Raw genomic sequence first — 26,946 nt, forward strand, 5'->3', positions numbered from 1 at the left:
AATGCCATTAGTGTATGTTATTAAAGTCTACAGTGGTACCTCGAGTTACAAACGTAGGGCCACTGGGCATTGCCAATGTCACTGTGTGTCCATGGTTCCATTTCTTGTGTGTCCTAGTAACCCTTTCTTTTGCTCATTGGCATAGATTTTCTTCACCAGTTCAGTCTCGAACCCTTGTTCTGAGGAGGGCTTATGTAGGCATTCTGCCAAGGGGGCTATGTGAGTGCCATGTTGGATGCCCTCTCCTTCCTTCCTTTTGCATGCTGTGTTCAAAAAAATGTGGTTGTGATAGGTAGAAAGAGACTCAAAGTCCTGCCTGTAGGGGTGTCAGGGGACTCTCAGGAGTGGCCACTCCTCTTTGCGCTATAGGAGGTCATGAACTGGGAGTGCTGCACTAGCACTCGGATGCAGGGAGGAGGGCTGAGCTTGTTACCATGAGTTCACTGGCTCCCTCCATGATTGGGGGGGGGGGTGGTCATGCAGGCATCATTGCCAGAACAACCCCTGATTGCTGGGAATTTCTGAGCATTTGTGGTGTGCTCATGTCTGGCTGCTGTTTATGCAGCATTTTGGAATTTTTGAGTGTTGTGGTCTCTGCACCCCTCCTGGGGTGAGCATGTATAGGACACAGCAGCTGAGGATTGCTATAGCATTGCTCAGTAAGTCAGTAAAATGAATTCAGGATCCCCAAAATACAGATCAGTTTTAAACTTACTGGAAAGCCAGGGTCACCCTTTTCACCAGGATCACCCTAATGGAACGACAAAACAAAGTAGATTAATAAAATGAGGCATCAGCTAAACCCTCCTATGAGCCTCCATTTAAAACATAGTAATTTTTCAAGACTCTCCAAATGTTAAGGTTACTGTCTTGCATAATGATTTGTTTTTGAAAAGTTTCAGATTCTCTGATATAATCTGCTTAAAAGAAACTGCTGAAAAGAAAACAGGTTCACGGGTTGATTGTGATCAGAGAACCTTCAGTCCCCTTGAATCAGAAGTGAGGAACCTTATGGGCTCTGTGAGCCAGATCTTTATTGGATTGTAGCATATGGGCCAAATTTGACAGGTGGGTGGGGCATACTACCTGTCAATCACCTGGTGCCACCATGAAGTCAGGTGATTGAGTCCTCTGATGCCCCAAAGTTGAGACTTCAAAGCACCACACAGAGCTTGCAAAATGATATCAGCTGACAGGTAGTGGATCTGAAGCCTGCTTTCCCTTGTCAATGCCCAATTAGGAATGCAGTTTAAGGTTCCCATTGTGTGCTGGCAGCCACATCTCTACCATACCAATTTGGCCCATATGCTGGAGGTTTCCAATTCCTGCCTTAAAACAGTGCCCTGAATCTGTTGACTAACCTGAATGCAGAAATGCGTATCCAATGGCAGGCCTATGTCCTGATCCATGGGGATGCACATTGCTGCAGAGGGGTGATGGTCCAAACAAGAGGGAAATGAAGCACCTCAGGGTTCCAGGCTAGCAAAGCCCAGATCAGCACCTTGGAGAGTGACCTAGGTTTGGTTCTGCAGTTCTGCAGTTTGGTTCTGCAGGCAAGGCTCTTCCTCTGCAGTTTGTTGGCTTCTTCTAGGCTGTGGGCTTCCGAGCTTTAGGGCTCTCCTGCTCCCCAGAGGGGTCTGTCAAAGTCTGGCAGCAGAGATGTCCCCTCAGGCTTCAGACAGATGCAGGCTTAGATCTCTCTTCCAAAAGGCAGCTGCCACTCTGTCTCCAAAGTTTCGTGGTTTGTGACCATGTCAGTTGAAGAGATGAGAAAACCCTCTCTATGGATTATAGTTTCAGTGGCACATAGAAGGGCCTAAGGGGGATCTCCCACTGGAATAAATTTGGTTGGTCTATGGAGCTTCTAACCTACATCTCATTGAGCAGTAGACTCGTAATCTGGTGAACTGGGTTCGCGTCTTCACTCCTCCACATGCAGCTGCTGGGTGACCTTGGTCTAGTCACACTTCTCTGAAGTCTCTCAGCTCCACTCACCCCACAGAGTGTTTGTTGTGGGGGAGGAAGGGAAAAGAGAATGTGAGCAGCTTTGAGACTCCTTCGGGTAGTGAAAAGCGGGATATCAAATCCAAACTCTTCTTCTTCTTTTGTGCACTCACAGAGGACATGGCAAATGAGTGGTGGGAGTGGGTCAAAGAATGAACAAATATTCCAGAGAGAATAATTTACTTACCAAAAAAAGGAAAAGGAGAAAATTGATGGACTTCTCTTCCCTCAGTAATCCCTATCATAACTGATAGCTTTTGGAAATTAATGATTGTATCTGACTTCCTTTTAATCAGAGAAGACCCACTGAAATAAATTGACCAGTGAGTCATGGCCATTAAATTCAGCATGTCTACTCTGAGTATCTGAAGAAGTGTGCATGCACACCAAAGCTCATACGAAGAACAAACTTAGTTGGTCTCTAAGGTGCTAGAAATAATTTTTTTAATTTTGTTTTTACTCTGAGTAAAAGTTTGTGAATGCAGCCCAGTGCCACTGATATCAGAAGAACAAAATGCACACACTCACAGTCTCTCCACGTATTACTATGGTTCCTTTCTGTTGCTGTTGAGGAACAGTTCCCTGGGGACCTGGAGGGCCCATGGCACCCCGTTCACCCTAGAGTTGCATTGCAAGAAGGATTATAATAAAATTAGCTACAAGAGGAATACGTAGAAAACATTAAATTAACTTAAGACTTTGATTCTCTTCAAAAAAAATTGTTTTGTTTTAAAGTTCATTATTATCAAACAAATTTGAAGGTACTAAAAATTTAAAGGTAAAATTCAGTTTATTCAATCCTATCATTTCAGGAGATAATGCAACGTAACTGATCCAAGAGAAATTTATTCTTATTGGTAACAAGTTCTTCAAAAATGAGAGATAAATAGCATTGATTTTCAGAAAGAAAAGCCTATTATTTTTCCTTGCCTTTTTATAGAAGCCTACCAGTTCCCCTGAAAAAGCACACTAAATACAAGAAACTCCATTTAATACTGGTTTGTGATTCACCCTCCCCCAAGTAAAAAAAGGGGGGGACCGAGACTTTTACATTCTCAAAATAAAAATCTGGACAAACCATAGATTCCAACAATATCAGTTCAGGACAGTTCTGGTAATGCTGAATCCCAAAATCTAGGGATAAATTTTCAGGGAAGTATTTCTTAAATATTCCTACTAGTCAATGAGATAATATTGGGAGGGGAGGGGGATTCTGAATTACTAGGTTGAAAACAAGTAAATGTATGTCTTAGAATGATTTCAAGCATTTGAAAGCACACATTGTTCATCTGGAAGAGGGGCCAAGCACAAAGAGATCAGTTTGTGCTACATGGCTGCTTGGCTGAGTCTGATGCTCCTATCAAGGTGATGCACACAGGTATAAAACTCAACCACAGATGTGATGCTGTGAACAACAGCAAAATATAAACTCATTGTATTTTATCTACCTGCTTACCAGCAGTGGCCAGTTGAACAGGGGTTGGGGAAGGGGGGTGTCACTGCAGCTTACCCAAACAGCACATGAGGGTTGTGTGGAGAAACTCCTAGAGCCAAACTAGTGCTCACACCAGTACATCTGCAACTCCACCCCACTGGCTATTACTGCAGCTTACCTTTTTAAAAGAATTTCTCAAGTATTTCTAGGTATTTCCAAAATATAATGACATACAATTATCCACAATTCTATTCACCAGCTCTCCATGGGCAAGTGCCCTGGCTTTCTTGGGAGGACTCCCAGTAGCCTCTGAAAGATGCTTTTGGCATTGTAGTTTGGAGAAGTCCCCATGGGGAGTGGCGTTTGTGAGCCAGTGCTGCCACTGGGTGCAGCCATTTCTGGGCTTTGGCACAGCAGTGAGATAAGTATTTCCCACCCTGTGGCTGTGCTAGTAGCTGGGGAATTCCAGAGTTGGCTCCCAATGGGTGGTGTGTCAGGAGACCTGGGTGAAAACTTGGCTCAGATACCAAAGTCTCACTTGGCTTTCCCTCACACCCTCGAAGTGCTGGTTTTGACCTATAAAGTCTTAATCAGTTCGGAATGGCATTACCTCAAAAACTGCCTCTCCCCATATGAACCAACAAGGACCCTGAGATCATCTTCTGAGGCCCTTTTTTATGTGCCTCCTCTTTAGAGGTCCAGAGGGCAACAACATGAGAATGGGCCTTTTCTGCAGTGGCTCCCTGTTTGCAGAATGCTTTCCCCAGGGAGGCTAAAGATATGTAACAAAGGTGCCAGGAAAAAAATTGCGGGAGGGAGTATTGTTTTTTATTGTTATTATGTTTGTCTTTTTATATTGTAAACCACCATGTTTGGACTTGTAGTTTTTGGTATCTGCTTGGTGGTCAGTAGGATTGTATACCATTCTGAGTAGCACATTTCCTCTTGCTCAGTGACCAGGACCTTCATTTTGCCCTTGGACTCGATAATAACATCTTTCAAAACCTCCTATTGCCCACAAAGACCACTGTGGAAAATGCTGTGTCCCAGGGTTTCAGCCAGTGTTCTGCAGGCGACAAGGCCCATTGCCATTAATCATGCCACAAACTGGGAGGCACCCAATGTAGCATCTGCCATGACAGCCACTGCCCTAGAAATCTTAAGGAGGCTCTTGCATGTGTACTCGAGGTGCTGTTGGGGGGGGGGTTGTGAGGCGTGCAGTGAAGAATGAGGCTGTGCAGGATGTGTGGATGAAGTGGGGTGTGGACAGCCTGTATCTCATCTGAACTCAGTCCTGCTATCTGCCCCAAGAGCAGATTGGGAGACAAATGGCAGTCTGTGTGTCAGGCATTGTTGGGGCCCTGCTCTTACCAGCTGTCCTAGGAGCTAAGAGATGTATGTGTGAAAAATTGCAACCTTTCCCCTTAAACACAGTCAGTCAGAGGGAAGGAAGAGGGGGGGAGAATTTTGAAGAATTTTAAGATTTTATATAATGTACAAGCAGTCCTTGTTTTGCATGGGGGTTCCATTCTGGACCCCACACACATCAGTGAGGCATGTGTAAGATTGCTCCGCCCCCTTTCATGACTTCTTTATGAGGTTTGGGGATCCATTTCCAGGTTGGGCACCGTGCGTGTGCACGCGATTGTGCGTCATTTGGTGCACTTAAATTGGTTTTTGCCTGTAGTAAGAGGAGTGGAGGAAAGCATTTTCAAAGGTAGAAAAGGGTGGGAGAAAGCTGCTGATTCAGAGAAAGAAGGCTAGGACACAGTGGAAGGGAGAGTATTCAGGAGTAGATGAAGGTAGAATTAAGCAAAAGGATTAGAATAACAAGCCTGAAGATGAAACGTATACAAGAGGCCACAAGCAACATGACTGGTTTGTCAGAAGGCAGGAACAAACTGGTTTGGGAGCCCAGCCTACTCTTGAAGCTGAGTTGGGAGCCCAGCCTACCCTGCCTGATCCACTAGGTGGAGCCACAGCCTAATCCAATGACCAACACAGGCAATAGGAAATCACTGAGCTTACCCCATAAATACAGCTGTGTGTGTGCTTTTTTCTCTAAAAAAAAATGTTTAGGAGTACTCTCACTTTCCTACTCATATTGAAATACTGCCCCTCAATGAGGCCAAACTTAGATTCACAAAATGTTTAGGAGTATGCATAACCCTGCGTCCCCCCAGAAAAAAGCACTGTGCACAAATGCACACCCACTTTAAAAGATGCCTTTATTCAAGTGGGCATCCTAACATACTGTAGCAAAGGATTATAGAGGTACGTAGCACATTTGCTTATGACTTTCAAAAGAACAAACTTACCTTATCACCCTTTGGTCCTTCGAAGCTTAAACCCATATGACCCTGATGACACAAAGAAGAGGCATTTTATAACAAAATAAGTTAATCAAAGCAACTATACAAAAGTGCTCCCTCACATACATGCAAGCACACTAGAATGCAAAGACTCTGTGCATGAGGTGGGATTTAAATCAAAGACCTCAGATGGCAACTGTAAGGGTCCAGTAGTAAAAGGGTCCTCACGAGTAAAAGATGATGACTCAGGATCTGTATATTTACATCAGTTTATTATACAGAGAGTATAATAAACTGTCCCATGGACTGCAAGAAGATCAAACCTATCCATTCTCAAGGAAATCGGCCCTGAGTGCTCACTAGAAGGACAGATCCTGAAGTTGAGGCTCCAGTACTTTGGCCACCTCATGAGAAGAGAAGACTCCCTAGAAAAGACCCTGATGTTGGGAAAGATTGAGGGCACAAGGAGAAGGGGACGACAGAGGATGAGATGGTTGGACAGTATTCTCGAAGCTACTAACATGAGTTTGGCCAAACTGCGGGAGGCAGTGAAGGATAGGCGTGCCTGGCGTGCTCTGGTCCATGGGGTCACGAAGAGTCGGACACGACTGAACGACTGAACAACAACAACATTATACAGATATGCACAAGTCAGAGCTCAAATTCCATGACCGTCTTAGTCACTCTCAGTTTCTGGAAGAGGCTCTTTGCGAGAGCGCCTCCAGCAAAACAACCTGGGGACCCCAGGTCTCCTCCTTTCCTCCTTCCGTTTGAGCCCCCTACCGGCTCCCCCTCCGTCCCTGAACTGCTGTGTTGGTGTCGGGACCCTGCAACATCCGCCACACAACTCCCTCCCCGCCCACAGGAAGTCTCTGGGATTCTCTGGCGGTGCTGGGTACTTTCAACATCAGGGGTGCCTCCCTCTCCTCTGCCTCTGGAGGATCCCCTGACAGCAACAGAGTCTACAACCTGCCAAGAGAGACCATTCCACTGTCAAACAGTCAAAAGGTTTTTCCTGATGTTTAGTCAGAATCTCCTTCCTTGTAACTTGAAGCCGTTGGTTCAAGTCCTACCCTCCTTAGTAAGTTAGCTAATTTTCCTCTTTACACAACAAATTCACTTTTGGTTTACATCGGTGTCTGTGTGGAGCGTTTCCAGGTCTCAGTGTCAAAATATACCTAGAACTGAGTGTCAGATTGCATGTGAGAATTGCAGGCTTGCATGCACACTTCGCAACAAGGCATACTGCTATGGCACAGTGTTATTGTGCTAACTACAGTCACCATGGTAACTGCACACCAGCAGTTGATACTACAAGATACCGCAAGAAAACAGCCATTATTACTAAGCTTTCAATTTTATTATTATTTATTAGATTTCTTAAGCCATTGTTCACCTAAAGTTTACATCTCAAGGGCAGGTTACAACAAGGTACAATTGGAATGTTAAAATGAGTTAAAACATTTTTTTATTTAAGGCCATGGGCAAGAGGTGCATCTTCAACATATTATGAACACTATGCAACACATTTAGCAGTCACTCCCATATTGTTTGTAAAGTGATTATTTCTAGAAGTGAATAACATGGAAATGACGACTGAACTTGCACTATATTCCACTACAGTTCTAGCTCTTACATCCTGTGAAAGCTCAAATATAATGCAGAAATTAACAGTTAGGAGAAAGTAATGAAAATGGAATAAATTCTCATGTGAATGCAGCTGTTGTCTCTGCAGCCCTACAGAATTTGACTGGACTTGTAAGTTTAGCAAGCCCTGCCTCCCAAGAGGAACTGGCTGATTTTTTATAAACCCTTTGCCTTATTTTGCAGACTTTGGCCCCTGGAAGACAGGGTTGTGCAGGAGATGCCTCCTCTGAATCAGAGAAGGGTGATATGGCTGTGTCATCCAGCCAGGAAGGTCATGCAGAAGGTCGTAGAAGTTCTTCCCTTAAGTACAGAGATGAGGCATCCTCCTCCTCTGAGCTCTTCGATGCACAGTGCACAGTCACCAGCCTTACATCATGACAATATATAGTATGTGCCTTTTTACAATCAGCAAATTTACTTTTGAAATTCCCTTCTCATAAACCTTTAAAATGCCAAGAGTACTTGGTTGTTATATTTTTGATTCTCAAGATCTGACTGCAGTCCTACACAGTACTCTAGTAGAAACTTGAAGAAACTTGAAGGCAAACTTCAGTTGTTCAAGTAAAGCTATTTTAGAGACTCCAGGAAATGAGCAACCCAGTGATTTGTTACTCCCGCCCACTGGACATATAGGTCAGCATACAAATGCACACACACTTATTGAAGGAAATCAACTCCCCCAAAGCACCATTGACTGTGAATAGTCTTACCTTCTCACCCGGGGGGCCAGGTGGCCCTGGAGAACCCTGAAAAAGAGAGTGTTTCATTAATTAATATTAATACTGATATGCTTGTTTCAGCCTTAGGAATTCTTTAACAAAGGATAATTTTATAAACGGAATCTTTATTTCATACCGTTTCTATCAGTGAATTAAGTCATTGAATTGTCTTATCTTGAACACAATTCTCACTGAATAGAAACACCAGCTTTCAAGGAACAGAAGTGGCTAAGTCAATTCTGTACTAGAAATACATTGCTTAGATTAATCCTTAAGTCAAAGCCCACAGAAGAAGCTGCTCTCTCTACTTAGAGGATGAATTTACTCACCCTACTTCCTGTTTTTATTCCTGGTGGTTTTCGGCTGAACCATCAAACTCAGGAGGTGGCTTACCATGTCTATAACACTAGGGTTTATATTTATGGTTACCCCCAGGTTGCTTTAAAAAAATCACAAAGTGAGTGTAGAACTAGCTCTTGCACAAAGGAGAAAAGAGCAGCTCTATATGTAGTCAGGCCAAATTGGAAGGCATTCTGTCTTACATCCTTCTCATTGCTACTCATTCTATTGATTTAGGTAAAGTAGAACCTCTGATAAGTTCCCTTGGGGTGAAGTTGCGGTGTATCAGCCGGAAGTGCTATCAATGGCATGTTCAATACACTGTACTACAAACATTTGCCTCAGAGATGGGCCCTGTTCAGGCATTCAGTATGCATGCCCACCACATGGAGGGAGGGGAGGGGGGGGTTCTGCCCCTGCCTCCATACATTCTGTGCAAGGTGCAAAAGGGCACTGGCCCCTCTCCATGTGTTCAGGATATGCATATACTGCACACCTGAATAGCCTATAGAAATATGTATGGATAAGTAAGTTGAACCTAGGTTCCTTTGAAGTCAAACAACTTAGTCTTAACTTGTCCCACTGATTTCGATGGAACTTAAATTCAACTATCTCAGGCTGCAACCAACCCCCAGACTCTTGAAGTACACAAAGCTTTCCCTTGAAAAACACTTACAGTAAATAAAATAATATTTTTATATTATAAATAAACTATACATTAAATAAAAATATTTTATTCAGGGTGGATAGAGTCAATATTGAAAGTGGTATTCTTGCCTGTCCATTCTTTTTTCACTAGCATTATGCTACCTGTGTGCTTTGCAATACACAATCATCTGGTGGCTGCTCACCGCTTTCCTGCGGGGGGGGGGGGCTGACGTTTGCAGTCCCTTGCACTCCACCCTTGATCCTTGCCACCTTGCCGCACTTGCTTTCCAGCTGTTGTGGGGAATTCCCCATGGCCTGAGGATCTAGGGGTGGATTCCTGCCCAAATGCCCATTAAAATGGCCCATATCACCTGAGCAGCAATAGGTACATAAAAGGGACATTTGTGAGGTGGAACTTTGCAGCACAATAGGCCCCAGAAGCAAAAACCTTCCTGCCCCTCCTTCTCCTTAGTATGCTTTTAACTCAGCTTAATCCTTATCACATTGCTAACATTATTTTCCTTTTCAGATCCAGCATTAATGTTGCTTTTCTTCCCTAGGTGATTCCCAGCTTAACAATTTGTTTTCTCCTACCTCCTGACTTTGCTATGGTTGCTAATGGTTGCTATATTCAAAGCCGGGAAGGAATTTGTAGATGATTTGTAGACAAATTCCAGTCTGGAGCTTTCCCCCCCCCCCCCGCCCCCATAGCAAAACATCACAACTTTGGGGGGTAAGACATTGGTTGGAATCCTAGTCTTTGAGCGTCAGGTGAAGTGATGCATCAACCAGTATGGAATCAGCAGTATTTCCAGGGCACCCCGTTAAAGGTTGCCTCTGTCCAGAAGCCAACATGGGGCAGATGGGCCATAGGGGTTCCAGTGGCAGCCTTTAGGATGGCCATCTCCCTTGATTGACATCTTGGGGAGGCCATAATCCTTGGCACGACCCTGAAGTGGTTGCAGCCTTCCACTGGGAGGCTGGAATGGATATACACCCAATGCCAGGTGAGCCAAAGTTCCACCTACACCTATAAATAAAGTTGTGGCCATTTTAATTCCAGATCGTTGTTTACCTATGTTTGTGCCCTCTCACTTCACCTCAGAATTAGAGGGGGGTGAGGTTCTGCGACTGGGACCGCAATGAGGTAAAGCAGGGATGGAATCCACCTTGTGCTAAAGGCTAAGCTAAGAAGAGATCTCAGATCCGAAGCAGGCAAAGATATTAATAAGCCTCTCTGGGATAGAATAGAATAAAATTAACTGATTGAAACAAATGGGCTATTTACAAAGTCACATGCTACCTTTCTCCCTGCTGAAAAGGGGAATGATTCTATCTGGGAATGAACAACCATGGTTCTGAGATATGTTAAAAGGACAGGAACATCAGCAGAATTCCAAAATGTGTATAATCTTTTATCCCCCTCCCTCTATTTTGGGTGTAAGAAAGGAAGGAGAAGCCTGGCTGTACTATGTCGGATCTCATTCCAAATTTGCATTCAGTTAAGTAGCTCTTTCAGATATATTGTGTTAGCAATTCTAATACCATCATTATACTTTTCACCCACCCCCTCAAAAACAACCCTACATGGCCAAGATCTTTAAACTCCTTCTAGAGGTTATCCATTTTAAAAAAAGCATGCTGATTGCTTTCTTTTGCACATGTTTCATTATTAATTCATCTTTCCTAAACATTAACGTGCAAAACTAGGTGCAGGGTATTCCACGGGATCTTCTAATCCTTCAGGCTTTCTTCCAGACCCTCACATCATATGTCTAACTGCAGGATGTACAAAAATATTTACTTTATTTTATTATATCCCACATTTCTTCCCTTATGGAGCTCAAGGTGACATGCACAGGCTCCTATGGTGGTCTCCCACTCCCACAGACCATACCCTGACTAATTTTTAATTGGTGTTCTTATTGATAAATTTATTTTTTATTCTGCAGAGCATAAGTAAACATGTGTTTTTCACTTCTGCAATATCTTTCTTGAGCTAACCAACTTTTAGTTCTATCCCTCTAGCCATGTTGTCTCCTTTCTCTTCCTTTCTCCTACTTTTGCATATCTGTTATACATGATGTTATATATCTATATACATAGAATCATAGAGCTGGAAGGTATCCCAAGGTCATCTAGTCCAGCCCCTGCAATGCAGGAATCTCAACTAGATCATCCATGGCAGATGGCTTAAAAATCTCCAAGGAAGGAGAGTCCGCCATCTCTTGAGGGAGTATCAGAAGCAAAGAATGAAGGCAGCAGCCTTAAGTTTGCCCAAAGCATCTACGAATAAAGAACTATAAGCTGACACTTACAGGTCTTCCAGAAGGTCCAGGTGGTCCAACGGGGCCCATAATACCTGGTAAACCAGGAGTTCCCTGTATATGACAAAAACCATTAAACACAGTATCTTTCCCATTTATATGTCATTCTGTTGTCTTGTACCCTAGCATGATTCAGAGCAAACTACAGAGGTAACAACTTTTTTGCATTGAAAAGCAGCCGAGGTGATTTGGAGCGTGGCTGTGGTTCTCAAGGAGGGTTTATTTATCCTTTCCTCCAGCATTGTTTCCCTGGCTTAACACCCCACCCCCAAGTACGGGGACAGGGGGTGGGAAGAAGTCCATATTGTAGCTACAGTTTCCAGTCTGCAGCTGGCAGAAGCTTCAGGGGCAATTTCCATCAGGGAAGCAGCTGGCAGAAGACTTCCACTACCAGAACCATGGCTTCAATGTAAGTTTATTGGGTCGTATCCAACTAAGTTATTTATACTTGGAGCAAACACATTGAAATCAATGGACTCAAATCAGTCAGAACTAGCTTTAGCCGTGTCAGGTTATTTCAGGGAAGCAGCAAGGCCAAAAGGGTTGTTTAACCAAGGAACAGCTTTCTTATAAAAGAACAATCTATAACAGCAGCATGACTTAGTTGGACACAATATGTAGCTGAAGCAACAGTATAAGTTAACTCTACATCACAGGTCCATTGATTTCAATAGGTCAACTCTGGATCTTGATTTCAATGAGTCGACCCATTTATTATATTTCTGCTCCTTCCTTACATAAGCAAAATGTACAAATGAAAACATTGTGTAAAATAATACCAAAAAAATAATTAAAACACAGAATTCACAGTGCTGCAAACAATAAATAACAGCATCCATCCCTGGCTGTTTTAAGGACAAAAATAATGTCACGAGGTGTATGGTCAGATCACCCATGTCATGTTTTAAGACACTGAATCTAGGACAGGGCTGCACATTGGAGACAGGAGAAGACTTGGGTGTTGATGGCTCACAGATATTTAGAATCATAGAATCATAGAGTTGGAAGAGACCACAAGGGCCATCCAGTCCAACCCCCTGCCAAGCATGGATCAATATAAATTTCTTATGAATACATAAGAAAATGAGAAAGGGGCCCTGCCCTTCACAGCTTGGATCCAGGCAACTAACCAACTGCCTACTCCAACATAAGCCTGTCACCTCAGGAAGTTTTCCATCAGGTTGCCCTTGCCATTGGAGGTGAGAAATGGGGAGGAGAAGGACCTTCTCGATTGTGGGATCCAGTGCTTTTTCTGGGGGGACATGGGATACGCATACCCCTAAACATTTTGTGAATCTTAGTTTGCTCTCGTTGAGGGCCAGTATTTCAATATGAGTAGGAAAATGAGAGTACCCCTAAACATTTTTTATAGAAAAAAGCACTGGTGGGATCCCACATGTTCTCTCCTTAGGGAGGCTCATCTGGCACACATAGAGTGACTCAGGTCCAGCCCAAGTCATTTTGGTACCTGAGGCAGACTCCAAAATGGCACCTCCATCCCTACCAGTGAATTGGGGGGGGGGAGAGGCAAGATTTAAGAAAGATAGACATTGGGTGGGATCTGCTGCCCCAGGGGACCCTGCCGCCTGAAGCAGCTGACTCACTTTACCTCATGGGTTGACTGGCTCTGCTGGTTAATACACACCTGCTCTGCCTTGGAATATGGATCCCTAGTTCTAAGTAAGTGGAAGCTGCACCCTTCTCTTTCTCCCCTAAACACCTATTGCAAAGGACAAGAAGCACAAGAAAGGCTCCCTCACTGAATGCTTCAGTAAGGCTCCCCTCCTTGGGACAACTGCAGGTGAGCACAGCATCTGGGTGCTGTGCAACAAAATACCTTTTTCTGCAGGGGTGGGGAGAAAGAGGAGAAGGAAGCACAGCACAGACCCTGCAAATATTCTAAAGGAGAAACTTAGACAGCCTTGAGGAAGCAATGCCGAGCCATCACCTCCTACAGGGGGAAGCAGCCCTCCCACCTCCCACAGTGGTAACTGTCCCAAGACACAGCTTCCCTTCCCCTGGCTGGCACCCAGGCAAAGACCAACACAGAAACTCCCACAAAATGGCCCCTCTTCCTGCCCTGGGAAGAAGGGGCGAGTGAAGACTGAAACCAGGAACAAAGGGTGAACAAAGACCTGCATCAGTATCTGCTGCCCTGGTGGTGCTGATGTTGCCCTGCCACGGCCCACAAGGGATTCCATGTGGCTTTTTACACAGAGTGCACGCGTATGCACTGAAACTGCCTCTCCAAACGTCTGCAATATAGGCTTCCCTTTTAACCCTCCCTCCACCTCAGACCATCAAAATTAAGGTAAATTTTATTTGGTTGATAATGAGCCTTACCGGTAATCCAGGGTGACCAGGAAAGCCTTTTTCACCTTTTAGCACACCGTCAGGTATCAGTCCAATAACTTCTCCTGGGTCTCCCTACATGACATGAATTAGAAAAAGAGATTCTACAGCTCTGCATGGATACTGTGAGTGCTGGTCACCTCCTTTACTTGCTAATAAATAAATGACAGGTCATGTCTCTTCAATTTTGTATCAAATAATACAGGACTGTACAGTTGACTCACACCTTGTGTGCTTGGCAGCCCATCAACTGACACAACACAACTTGAATGCATGCAAGGTGAAGAGCTTACATGTGGTCTATACATAACACACTATGTTTGTTTTTTTACAAACATATAACTATGTTTGTTTTTTTAAAAAATTGGTAGGTCTAAACATTTACTTCAATTTATTTATTGCATTAGCCATATGGCCATAGCACATAATAAAAGACCAGGCAGTGGCCTGGCGCGATTATACAAGGAATACTATAGATACAGTTAAAACATTAGATGTAAAATTGTGCTGGATAATACAGATAAAATAGAGAACAATAGCAGGGCATGTCGACAGTGTCCATATCTGGAAGATACATAGGACTAAGGCTAAGGCAAGTTAGCCGAAAACGTAGTCCTGAGTTTCAGGGCCTGTAATGTATAGATGGCCACTCCACGTGCAATCAAGGGGTTGGCATCCGCCAGTAAGTATTTCACGCGGTCATCATCCCTGGCGATAGTCGGTGGGATTAGAGGGGAAAGCCTGGGTCTTATTGAGACATATAGTGGGCAGTAGAGGAAAAAGTGAATATAGTCCTATAACATTTACTTAACTTCTGAATGCAAAACTGGCCAGCTATGTTTTAAATACTTTGGGGGGTATGTGGGGTGTTAGGGGAGGGGTAATAGCTCTGGTGGGGTGGACACCATGTTCCTTCTGGTGTACCTTGTCCATCTTTGGTTCCCATTCTGCACTCAGCTCTCACCTGTGGCTCCTAGAAGCTGCCAGTATGAGACAGCAGCCACACCCCAGGAAGGGCTTCCATTGGCCAGCTAAACCAGGTAAGGGTATTTGATGGGTCTCAAACCCTTAGTGAATTAGGGACTAGCCCAGCATGGAAATACAGGCTCCAGTGGATTGAGAAGGAGAGGCCAATAGTGGGTCCAATGGTCAAAAATGTGGTTTCTGCATGTGCTGTAGAGGGAAGTGAGGGGCAGATGGGGCTCATCCACCTGGGAAGGGAGCCCATCTAGATGGAAGACTCTGACCCTAAACCTCTGCTGCCTTGTGGGATATCTTTGGGAGAAGAAAAGGCTCTGGATTAGTAAACCCTACACAAATCTGGAGTGGAGCCCCTAAGGCAGTTGGATGGCGCCATGGGGCACCCATGAGGGGTGGCAGAGCCAACGTGACTGGTCAGTTAAGTACCGGTATTTCTATTAGTTTACTTGTTCTAGGGGGGCAGCTGCCCCCCTGCCCCCCCCCGGCTATGCCCCAGGATGGCACCTTGTATGCCTCCTTCCGGCAACTAAGCTGCTGCCAAATGTATTGCTCTGGTTTCCGCTGGATGACACCAGTGAGGTCGAGAGGGTAGCCTTGTCCTCTGGGCAGCCCAGGACCTCCAGGCACCCTGCCCAGCCAGGGTTCTCCCCCAGGGAGGTCACTCTGGTGCTGCTAATACAGCAGTTTGACTTCACCCCAAGAGGCGCACTCCATTGTCTCTTGTGACAGACAGATGCCAACATCACATGCTTTAGCTCAGAAAAGTTGTGTGTGTCTTGGATCTTACTTATACAACTTCATGCTTATGCTCATAAAACTCTCTGCTTAATTCCTCCTTCAGAGCCATGGAGCACTGTATGCAGCTGTTCATGTACATGTACCCATCGTGGTGTCATCGATATATTGTTGGGCTCGTCCCCATCTGCCCCAGACAGTGTTGCTGATGGACATGGCTGATGGGAGCTTGAGCCTAGAGGGCACCACATTGGCTATCCTGGATAGACACTGAGGTTTCACTGGTGTGAGACATCAGAATGAAAGAGGGACACATATCTCTAAACAAAGAGATCCCTTTAAACTTTTAGACTTGCTTCAGAGAAGCAAACACTTGTATTCTCAGGCTTCTGCATGCAGTGGCTCTCAGCTTCTTTACTTAAAAGTGCAGAGTCACCACCATGACTAATTCTGTACTGAGTGGAGTGATCCACAATATATAACAATTGTCTTTGTGGTCATTAGCTATTTCCTAAATTATAATTACTCATTTTACTGTCACAGTACAGCTTTATTAGGAACAATCTACTTATCAAGTGTTTGAATTCTCTAGAACTCGTCTTCAGGCTGGGCATTAAGCAAATCCAAGGTGCAGCAGCCAAAGAGAAGAGAGAAGCAGACTTAGAATGGAGTTTAATATTATGAAGTCTTCATTATATTAAACTGTGCCAAGTACAAAACAAATTTCCAGTTGCACCAAGGGACAAAGAAAGAACATGATCTTTTGCATTAGAGGGTCCAGATTGTGAATATTTTTCAAAATGGGCTGATCTGCTGCTTTTTCATGCTTATTTGGGCCAAAACACACATTGCAATATTCACATTTGTCTTTAAAAATAAAACAAAATGCTTAATGGGCTATTGATGTTTTCCAATGCCTAACTGCCAAACCAAAGTTGTGATGAGTTGCTATGAGGTAGGCGAAAAAACCCGCCTTGGCTAGTCCAAGTGGAAAAAATCCTACCAGGCCCCTCGGCCAACTGAGGCGACCAACTGAAGTCCATAGCAAGGTCAAGAGCTAACCTAAAGGGCAGGTGGGCGGGAGAACCTATGCAGCTGGGGGCTGGAGCGAAAGAGAGAGGATTCCCACCGCTTCCTGCTTAAAGGGAAGCAGGACACGCCCCCCGGCCGACCAGGTTGGTCAGCCTTCGGGTGATGCGGCGGGAATCCTTCCAATCGCACAAGGGCTGAGCTCTCAGCCCCTGTGTGCGTAATCGGGTTATGAATGCCCGCAATGCCACTTCCTGCGCATGCGCGGAAGTGGTCTTCTGGCTGTTCCTAATGCTGAGCAAAGCTACTTTCACCTGCTGGATTTTTTCCATACTGAAGTTATTTGCATATTTTGTTATTGTAAACAAAACAAATAATGTTTTTAATTGTAAGATATACCTTTATTCCTGGAGGTCCTGGAGGTCCCTAGAAAAGAAATATTATATTTTCTAAGATATTAAGAAATCAAGAAGACATTTTAAGCATTGTTTTAAAAGTGTATAATTGAAATCAGAGTAAAAGACTGAATTCTCAATCTATACATTTTCTTACCTGTTTTTTCTTTTATAATACTTACCCTTGTACTTTTTGTTTTATTTTTTTATTTTTTAAAAAAATGCTTACTAGATTTCCAGGTAATCCAGGTAACCCTGAGGGACCAAGAGGACCTCTTTCACCCTAATGGGACAGAGAAAGTGACATCACTTCTTATCTGAATAATACTTGTTTGAACAATATTTCAAGAAAATGTTTGTTTCAGCTGTTTCACCTTTGTTCCATTGCATCCTGGGATACCAGAAGGACCTGGGGGGCCGTCTCCTCCAGGGATGCCCTGAGATTAGGAAAGAGGAGAGGGAAGATACACAAAAACTGCTAGATTAATTTTTGGTGGACATCACTGCTGAAATATGGATAGTTGCAAATTAAGTATCATACATACAGGAAGGCCAGGATTTCCTGGGTAGCCAGCTGGACCTGGTGCACCCTGGAATTAATAAAATTATAATAAAGGTAATTAATCACTTTAAGAAAATATACTCTGTATAGACTTGGGGCTATGTCAGGTGAATAGTTCTAACAAAAAGAAAATTCAGTAGACATTTCTCTTAAAGATGCATGGGAGATACCTCCAGTTCTCAAAAATATGTCAAATTGATTAACTAGTCAGAACATAAAGAAGAAGAAAAGTATTTTGAGCAGCTGAGTTATGGGAAGGCACAGATTGTCACAGCACAACTGTTCTTCATGGGAATATCACCAACATTAATCAGATGTCGACTTTGTTAGGATGCAAAATGCTGTGATATATGTAAATGACAGATGAGAGGGAGTAGGCTGGCTGGATCCTAAGTTTCTAAGAACGAAATTCTGTTCACAGGATATTCTTATTTGTGGAAGTGGGGAGGGGCTGGCTTTCATTGATCCTCCTTTCCACTGCAGCCTTAAAATCTGTTCTAGGGGATTGGAGATGCCTCTAGAAAAGTGTAGAAGTTTGTGGCAGCAGGGAATCAACAAAAAAAATCACCTTCCATTGGTAGGAGCCTCAGTGGATCAGAATCTCTTCACTGAATGAAAGTAGCCCTTTTGCTTGTGGAAGAACAATTTGGAAATGGGACTGGAATATATGGAACTCGGTGTGAATATACAATGAGTACGTAACTATGAATTGACTACAGTGAAGAGACTCCTGTGTGAATAAAGATGAAGGATTTATTGTTTCTCAACACTGGAGGCAAAGTTGTCATGTTGGACTGGAGGAAGACTATTGTTGACACTGATAAATAATAATAGTCCGGTCAATATACAAAATGACCTGGGCAAAATTGCAACATAAATGTTATTAATGGCATTTTTATGAGAATTGGGTGTAGAATAACATATTAAAAATTAGACAAAATTAAATGACAGGAACACTGTGAAATCGTGATTTCAAAATGGCCGACCTGCTGTATCAATTGTATTGTATTTCGATTAGTTTTCTAAACTTAATTGTGTGTATCCTATGTTTTTTAATTGTTGTTACCAAACATCAGGGAAAATAATACAAAGTTGTCATTGATCTAGTTATTAGGCTACATAATTTCTGTATTTAAATGTTTGCTAAAAACAACAAAGTGAAAGCAATGGTACATTGAAACAAGGTCACAATAAGGCGCTTGAACCAGAACTTTTATTATGTATTACAAATAACGAAAGCAGACATTAGTCATCCATATCATCTTCTATATCAGAACAATGTTCAATCAACAACACATTTTCACAGCCAATGGTCTGGCACTGACCACAAGCTGTTGAACATGGAAAACTATTTTTTTTGCACGTGCAACGGAATGTACAACAACCAGTGCTGCAGTTACAGTGGATAACTTTCAAAAGACTTTCAGGTGTAGGGGCCATGTCTGACATCACAGGGTAAAGCTGGTTTTCCTCCTTTATCATCCAACCCCAGTCATTAGGTCGTAAACTCTTTGTGGCATGACCATTCCATTATCTGGTAATATGATCGAAAACTATGGAATTTTGTTGCAGATGTAGTTGGTGGTAGACGTTCTGGTGCAACGAAAGAGTTTGCTGATGTTACTTTGTCCACTAGTATGTGATGTCATAATGTTCCAAGGGTATCATCAACTTTTCCACCAAAAAGTATAACCATCGCCTTCTGACCAGCATCTTCTATATTGATATGTAACTGATCTTTCAAACAAAATGCCGATGCTAATTCACGAAGTCGATTATCTGTGATAAGTTTGTTGAAACATTTGCCTTTTCCTATCCCAAATATTCTGGATGTGCTGTCACAGCAATACAAGTAATAATGTCAAATGTGTGGTTTGGTTTTTTTCCTTGTTTATCACTACGAAAATACAAATTAAATTCTGTTTGATGGTTAGCATGGTACAGGAATAGAATCAATAAATCGGAATCTTCTCCAATCACAGTAGTAGTTTGGAACTGAGGTGATGCCCCAGCTGCCTTCACAATTTCAACATCAGCATCTCCTTCACCTAGTACAACAGTGCATCCTTGTCTCTTCAAATGTTCAGCTATGAGAAGAATGATTCGCTGTTTGTTACTTTCATTGGAAAGAAAGTTGTCTTGATATGAATTTAGTTTGCGGAGAGAAGTGTACTTCAGGGCTAGAGAACATAGATTTCCGACATTTGTGAGTCATATCTTTAATGGATGGGATGTTTTCATAGCTGTCAAAGACAATAATAGCTTTCCCATAATGACGAGTTGTAAAATTCGCATAAGAACATGCTATGTCATCATACCTGTTGTCTTTGTCCATGGAGCATAGACAGCATCTTAAAAAGCAGAGACATCACCTTGCCGGCAAAGGTCCGTATAGTAATGTATGGAAGTGAGAGCTGGACCATAAAGAAGGCTGATCGCCGAAGAATTGATGCTTTTGGTGCTGGAGGAGACTCTTGAGAGTCCCATGGACTGCAAGAAGATCAAACCTATCCATCCTTAAAGAAATCAGCCCTGAGTGCTCACTGGAAGGACAGATCCTGAAGTTGAGGCTCCAGTACTTTGGCCACCTCATGAGAAGAGAAGACTCCCTGGAAAAGACACTGATGTTGGGAAAGATGGAGGGCGCAAGGAGAAGGGGACGACAGAGGATGAGATGGTTGGACAGTGTTTTTACAGCTACCAACATGAGTCTGACCAAACTGCGGGAGGCAGTGGAGGATAGGGGTGCCTGGCGTGCTCTGGTCCATGGGGTCATGAAGAGTCGGACACGACTGAACGACTGAACAACAACAAATGTCATCATACGTTTCATGCTTCTTCCATTTAAGGCAATGCAGCAGCGGACCACCATCTAACACGAATTGATCACTTCTTGGAACGTATTCGGTACTACAACTATTCTGTTTCTGCATCACCTATTTTTTGATAACATGTACTATCTGTGGCTTGTCAGCCTTCCTGGGTATAGAGCATGATTTGAACAATGAAGGTGGGTATGAGCACAATTCATACTGCAGCACTTCTTCAAAATTTAGTTCGCCTGTGTTAACAACGTCCAATAGCCTTTGAAACAGCAATGCTGGGTCAATCGTTCTTTCATCATCTACAGGAATTTTCAGTGCAGCAGAGAATGCTAATGTTTTAACTTTGTCAGAACGCTTACATTTATATGCAAAAACTTCTTGGTCAATAAGTTTAGCTACAATGACCGTACCAACTTCTTGCAATTCATGCACATTAACATTTGCCAAATCTGCAGTTACACCTGTTACAATATTACGCAGACTTGACTCGGGTGTAAATGGCGAGAATGCTTGCAACTTGCTCAATACCAGATGTGAATCACTTTTGTCTCTAATCAGCCTTGCACTAGATAGTTCCTTGTGTTGTTCACTTGATGAATATGACACATTGGTAAACTCCTGCATAGCTAGATTATACCCTGACGATACAGGCAATGATAAAGACCAAACTGCTCTCTGAACGCCAGTCAATCCACTTCCTGTGGTCAAACCCCCTGTAGTTTTAAGAGAGCGCATCAGACATTGTTTGATTACTAAGTCAGAACCCAATCCTGCCCAGTACCGTTCACTTCTGCGTATCACATGAAATCCTTTTTCAAACATTGCAGAAACAGTCGCATTTGTTGTTGGCAACAGAATTATATTCTGCAAATATAGGTATGCTGATTTCAAGTAATTATAGTGACCAGCAGCTGCGAAAATGGGTAGACACTGATGTATGGCATCAATATGCATTTTCCATGAACCAGTTCTATCTGCTGTGATGAGTTTTCTAGCAAGATCAACCATATTTTGATACTTAAGCCATAGTTTACTTGCTGCTGAGTTTGCTTTCAGTTCGCTCTTCTTTGCATCCAATGCACAGCTTATGTGTATCATAGTCTGTGAAGAATCCACTTCTTCTATAGTTTTGTTACAGGACACTAGTGAATCATACAGTGCAGAAGCTTCTTTTAAGACCTGGGGGAATTCTGAATGATCTTCAATTATCTGCGACATTATTTCAGCACTTAAGCATGAATCGAGAATCAAATGTCCACGAAAAGCTCTTGATACTGATTTCCCATTTAACATATGCACTACTGTATTTTCCCCATAAATCTCTTCTAGGATTTCTTTAAGGCCCAATCCTGCCATGAGTGTACCAATGGCCCCAAGAAGATTCATGAAAGTATGAAAGGAACCATGCAATAGAATGATGTCCTTGATAGCACTACCATCACATGATGAATGAACTATTTGTGATGCTTTCCAAAAGAGTGGCTGATCAAATGTTATGATAGTTGGTATATTGTGCTTAAGAGCTAAATCTCGTAGGTATGTTAAGGTAGACAGGATGCAAGTCATTTCAGTGGGCTTCATATCAATGATAAGTAGGAAAAGTACTGATGATTTCTCAACTTTCTGGTTGTTTTGGTTATTATGTATTAAGTGCATCATTCCAGACCAGCCAGGCATTGGTTGTTCAAAGTTCCTTGACAGTTTCCACAGCAGATCTACTTTGACATTTGTGGGATAGATATCAGGCAATATTTTAAACTTAATGCCTCTGAGAGTACTGGATGCAAATCGATATTCATGAATGTTGATAGATGCAGCAGCTTTTAAGTCACAGCTCAATATATTCTTTCTTGGAATACAACGAGAAAAGGTTTTTGCTGGGGTTATTGCTGCTATCCCCATACCATGGAATGTGTTCTCACCAACAGTGTAAGAATATTGTGATCAATATTGTCCGCAGCTAGAAGAACGTGACTGTTTTCAACATTTTCTAATATATCAACAATTAAAAAACATAGGATACAAACAATTAAGTTTAGAAAACTAATCGAAATACAATACAATTGATACAGCAGGTCGGCCATTTTGAAATCACGATTTCACAGTGTTCCTGTCATTTAATTTTGTCTAATTTTTAATATGTTATTCTACACCCAATTCTCATTAAAATGCCATTAATAACGTTTATGTTGCAATTTTGCCCAGGTTCCAGCCTTTTTTTCTGTAGTTTGCCCGGACTATAATACTTGGAGAACCTTTTTGTGTGGAAGGAAAAATGAACAAACTTCAGGTGTCTGGATTTGAAGACTAGGAAAATATCACCTAGCTGAAGGAGGAACAGCTGGATATCATCCTGGAGTGAATAATTTGGGAAAAAATGTAAATGGGGGTGGCTGTTTTACTGTCATTCTCTGATCAAAGCCTCATTGACGGCTCTGAGTGGACTAGGCAGCACGACAGTAGGCTGGCCAAATTTTAGACCTGAGTTATTTGAGGCAAGATCTGCCCTCTCCTACACTCAGAAGTGTCATGTACATGCTGAAAATAAAATGTTTAATACTGACAACCCACTATTTAAAACAGGTCAAAACAATTTCAAGCATACTCACTCTTGTTCCTTTTGTTCCTGGTAGTCCCGGTTCTCCAATATCACCCTATTTTAAAAGATGGGGAAAGAGGGTGTTTTTCACGTTAGCATGGTCTGAAGAAAAACTATTCAGGTTAATTTTTTAGCTACAGAATGAATTTTACCTTCATTCCTGGGAGGCCGGGGGGACCTTCAGGTCCTTGTATTCCAGGAAATCCAACCAAACCTTGTAAACCTTGCAAACCTCTTTCACCCTGTGAAAAGCAAGAAAATAGCCTATTTAGCAAAATGCAACCTAACAAAAATATTGGCAGGAGTTGGCATTTTCCTCTTATTCATTTATTTGCATTCATATCTCACCTTTTCTCCAAAGTGGTATACATGGTTCTGCCCCTCCCTCGTTTAATCTCCACAACAACCCTGTGAGGTAGGTTAGGCTGACAAGCAGTGACTGGCCCCCAAGGTCACCCAGGGAGCTTCATGGCTGAGTGGGGATTTGAGTGCTGGTCTCCTCGGTCCTAGTCTGACACTCTACCGCCCTGGCTATTGTGCAAATAGCAGCTGGGAAGCAGTTTTCATTTGAGGGGAAGAAAGGGTTAACATTTTCAGGATTAAAGCCCCACCCACCCAGTGGCTGCTGTGTGCATATATAAAAAGTTTTATGCTGCTGAAAATGATACTATTATCACTGAGTCCCATACACTTGGGATCTCTCCATGCAGCTGGAAATGGATTCCTAAAACAGAAAGTTGTTGGGTTTGATGATGCCACCTCACTGACACACAAACCACTATTAGAACTGAGCCCTTGGGTGGGTGTGGGGAGATAATGTCTTTAATATCAACTGTGCAAAGAAATCATTGCAGAAAATTAACTGAATATGAAATAATGGCCAGCAACCTAGAACCAAGGATATTTTCTAAAAACTACAGGGGACTGGATCCAGGGATCTTTCTTCTCTTCCACAAACAGAAGGGGACAGGGAGACAAGCTCCACTTTCCCTTTACAACTCACAGCGCCACATCCAAAGATGGCCCTGTGGGTCCCTCCCAATTCTTCCAATTCTATGATTCTTTCCCACACTGTTGTTGTTGTTGTTGTTGGGGTCCCCTCAATCCTTCAAAGCAGATTGTTCAGATGTGCAGGGTTCTGTAAGGGGAATGCAGAAATTGCCTCCCTCCACTTCCAGAATGGAAGCATCTACTTAGGGGTGTTTGCTCCCCACAATTCTGGTGTGGTCCATGACATGTCTGCATAAAATATTGGTTTTTAACTGCATTTTTATTTTTCAAAATTTCACATTGTATTTTACGGTACTGACAACTCCCAATTTAGGTGAGGCCGAACAATGTGCAATTGCACACAGCGCCAAACTCAGAAGTAGCCCCAAAATGTCACAAAAAGGCAGAATGGGGCAGAATGGGCTTACATGTGCTCCGTTGATGTGTAGAGGGGTTCAGAATGGAACCTCCACGCAAAATGAAGATTGCCTGTATTAAAATTTGAATATGGAATGCAGATTGCAGTACAATAAAAGAAATAAAATAAGCAATAAATCTACAATTTAAAAAAATTGCAGCTTCAAACATAGTGCACTACAATTGATGCAACATAGTGTGTGGGAAACAAGCAAGACAAATTGATGGGAAATATGACCTAGTAGGCATTAATGAAACCTGATGGGATGAGACTCATGGCAGGGTGTAGAAACTGTTTAAAAGGACAAGACCAAAAAGCAGAGGGGGGAGTAGCATTATATGTAAAGGATGTGTATACTTGTGAAGAGATCCATGGCCTGGAGAATGTAGGAGAGGGAAACAACAGCGGCCTGACTGTGGGTGTCTGCTGCGAGCCAGACCGGGGAGTTAGACGGAAGCTTTCCTACAGCATATTACCAAACATTCAAAAAAGGAGATGGGAGACTTCAACTTCCCCTATATCTGTTGGAACTCAAACTCTGCCAAGAATGTAAGGTCCAACAAATTCCTCCATCACCTTGCTGACAATTTCCCACAAGGTGGAAGAAGCAACAAGGGGATCATCTACTTTGGACCTGGTCCTCGCCAACAGGGACAAATGTAATATTCTTTACTTAGGAATAATCAGCTGCCCTAATATAAGGATGGGGAATACCTGCCTTGCCAGTAGCACCTGTGAAAAGGATCTAGGGGCCTTAGTAGACCACAAGCTTAACAGTGTGATGCAGCAGCAAAAAACTAATGCAATTATAGGCTGCATCAACAGAAGTGTAGTGCGTGGATCAAGGAAAATAATCATACTGCTCTATCATGGGTGTAAGCCAGTATTTTTGCTGGGGGGGGGCAGGCCTTTGTTGGAAGGCAGGCCTTTTCTTAGGAGAGGCAGAACCTCAGTTAGCTATGTATTTTTATTAATTTTTATTTATTGGGGGGGAGCGGCCCCTTCCTGCCTCCCCAGCTACACCCATGTGTTCTGTTCTGTTTTGGTCAGACCACGCTGGAACATGTACAGAGGACGGTGACCAAGGTGATAAAGCATCTGGAAAGCAAGTCTTATGAGAGATATTTCAAAATATTTGAAGGGCTGTCACATGGAAGGAGGAATAAGCTTGTTTTCTGCTGCTCCAGAGGGTAGGGCCTGAATGGATTCAAATTACAAGAAAGGAGATCAATCACATTCTTCAGTTTCTCTCTCTCTTATTTTTCACTTTTAATACATATGAACAGGCTACAACTGTCAAAATTAACTGTTTACTATTTGCATCCCATAAATGGAAAGTGATATTGCTTGAAAACCCTTCTTGATCTGGGTCTCATGCCCACCTGCCCCACATCTGATGTCATATGTAGCAGGAAAAGATGCAGCTATAAAGGAACATTTTATAGGGAGGTTTTTAATGCCTGATGTTTTACTATGTCTTTAGATATGCTGTAAACCACCCAGAGTGGCTGGGGAAACCCAGGCAGATGGGCGGGGTATAAATAAAATAATAGGAATAGGAACAAACATTTGGGAGCTTAAAGCTTCATTGTAAGCAGGGCTCTCGTGTCAGTGATGATCCGTGCCACTGAGATCAGCTGACATCAGTTCCCCATCAACAATTTCCTAGTGCGGCCAACAGGGTTTACGTTCTCTGTTTGGATTTCCATCTGCTGGCTCCGTGTATATATGGAATGGCTTTATTCTTGCCTGCCTGTCCAGCTGTTTGATGGATTTCTCTTCAAAACCTGGCTGCATCTCATTCTGAAGCTGTTTCAGGCCCAGTGTCATGACACCTACAGAGCTGACCCCCGTCCCCTTACAGGTTTATTTATGCATGTTTTCTTAGTTGAAACTGTGCATTCACCACAAGAGGGAGGACTAAGGAATTTTTTGATATATTAAATAAGGTAATTCGGTTTTTTCTTAACTGAACCTGTTATGTACAGGGCTATGCTAGGTGCTGCTTAAATTCATCTGTTAGCCAAACAATGGTCATACACATTTTAGCAATAATATATTACTGTATGATATAATAATCCCTTATCTTGCCATGGGAGTTTGGTTTCAAGGGTTGAGTGTATGTGCAAAAATTGCATATAGTCAAACCTTTGAGAGTTGCTCCATGGATAGTAGAAGAGAAGAGAAAAAGCACCCCCAGTGCTCCCAGATCTGCCCTTGAAAGCTCTTTTCACTCAGAGCAGGGGTCAGGAGAAGGTAGACTGGGATTAATTTGTAGATTTGTATTTTATTTGTATTTATTTACTGAATTTATATACCATCCTATACTTGGAGGTCAACAAGGATTTCTGACTTCAATTGATTAATGATGGGTAAATAGGCCAGTGGAAGTGATGATATTCCAGCTGAACTATTTAAAATCCTAAAAGATGATGCTGTTAAGGTGCTACACTCAATATGCCAACAAGTTAGGAAAACTCAGCAGTGGCCAGAGGATTGGAGAAGATCAGTCTACATCCCAATCCCAAAGAAGGGCAGTGCCAAAGAATGCTCCGACTACCGCACAATTGCACTCATTTCACATGCTAGCAAGGTTATGCTTAAAATTCTACAAGGCAGGCTTAAGCAG

The 26,946-nt window shown here is 42.8% G+C and overlaps 1 protein-coding gene across 1 annotated transcript in view; it reads right to left on the bottom strand.

Annotated features, from left to right (window-relative positions):
• The window catches only part of COL4A1 (collagen type IV alpha 1 chain), a 170,746-nt gene that overhangs the window by 104,657 nt on the left and 39,143 nt on the right, over positions 1–26,946 (bottom strand). The window contains exons 3-14 of the mRNA XM_033145547.1: positions 23,062–23,151; positions 22,920–22,964; positions 17,469–17,513; positions 17,298–17,360; positions 17,153–17,206; positions 16,928–16,954; positions 13,775–13,858; positions 11,423–11,485; positions 8,109–8,144; positions 5,758–5,799; positions 2,533–2,622; positions 716–751 (exon numbers count right to left, since the gene is read on the bottom strand). Of these exons, the coding sequence (XP_033001438.1) occupies positions 716–751; positions 2,533–2,622; positions 5,758–5,799; positions 8,109–8,144; positions 11,423–11,485; positions 13,775–13,858; positions 16,928–16,954; positions 17,153–17,206; positions 17,298–17,360; positions 17,469–17,513; positions 22,920–22,964; positions 23,062–23,151 (675 nt within the window). The remainder of the gene's footprint in view (positions 1–715; positions 752–2,532; positions 2,623–5,757; positions 5,800–8,108; positions 8,145–11,422; positions 11,486–13,774; positions 13,859–16,927; positions 16,955–17,152; positions 17,207–17,297; positions 17,361–17,468; positions 17,514–22,919; positions 22,965–23,061; positions 23,152–26,946) is intronic.

This window comes from Lacerta agilis, chromosome 3 (assembly GCF_009819535.1).
Source record: "Lacerta agilis isolate rLacAgi1 chromosome 3, rLacAgi1.pri, whole genome shotgun sequence".
NCBI lineage: Eukaryota > Metazoa > Chordata > Lepidosauria > Squamata > Lacertidae > Lacerta > Lacerta agilis.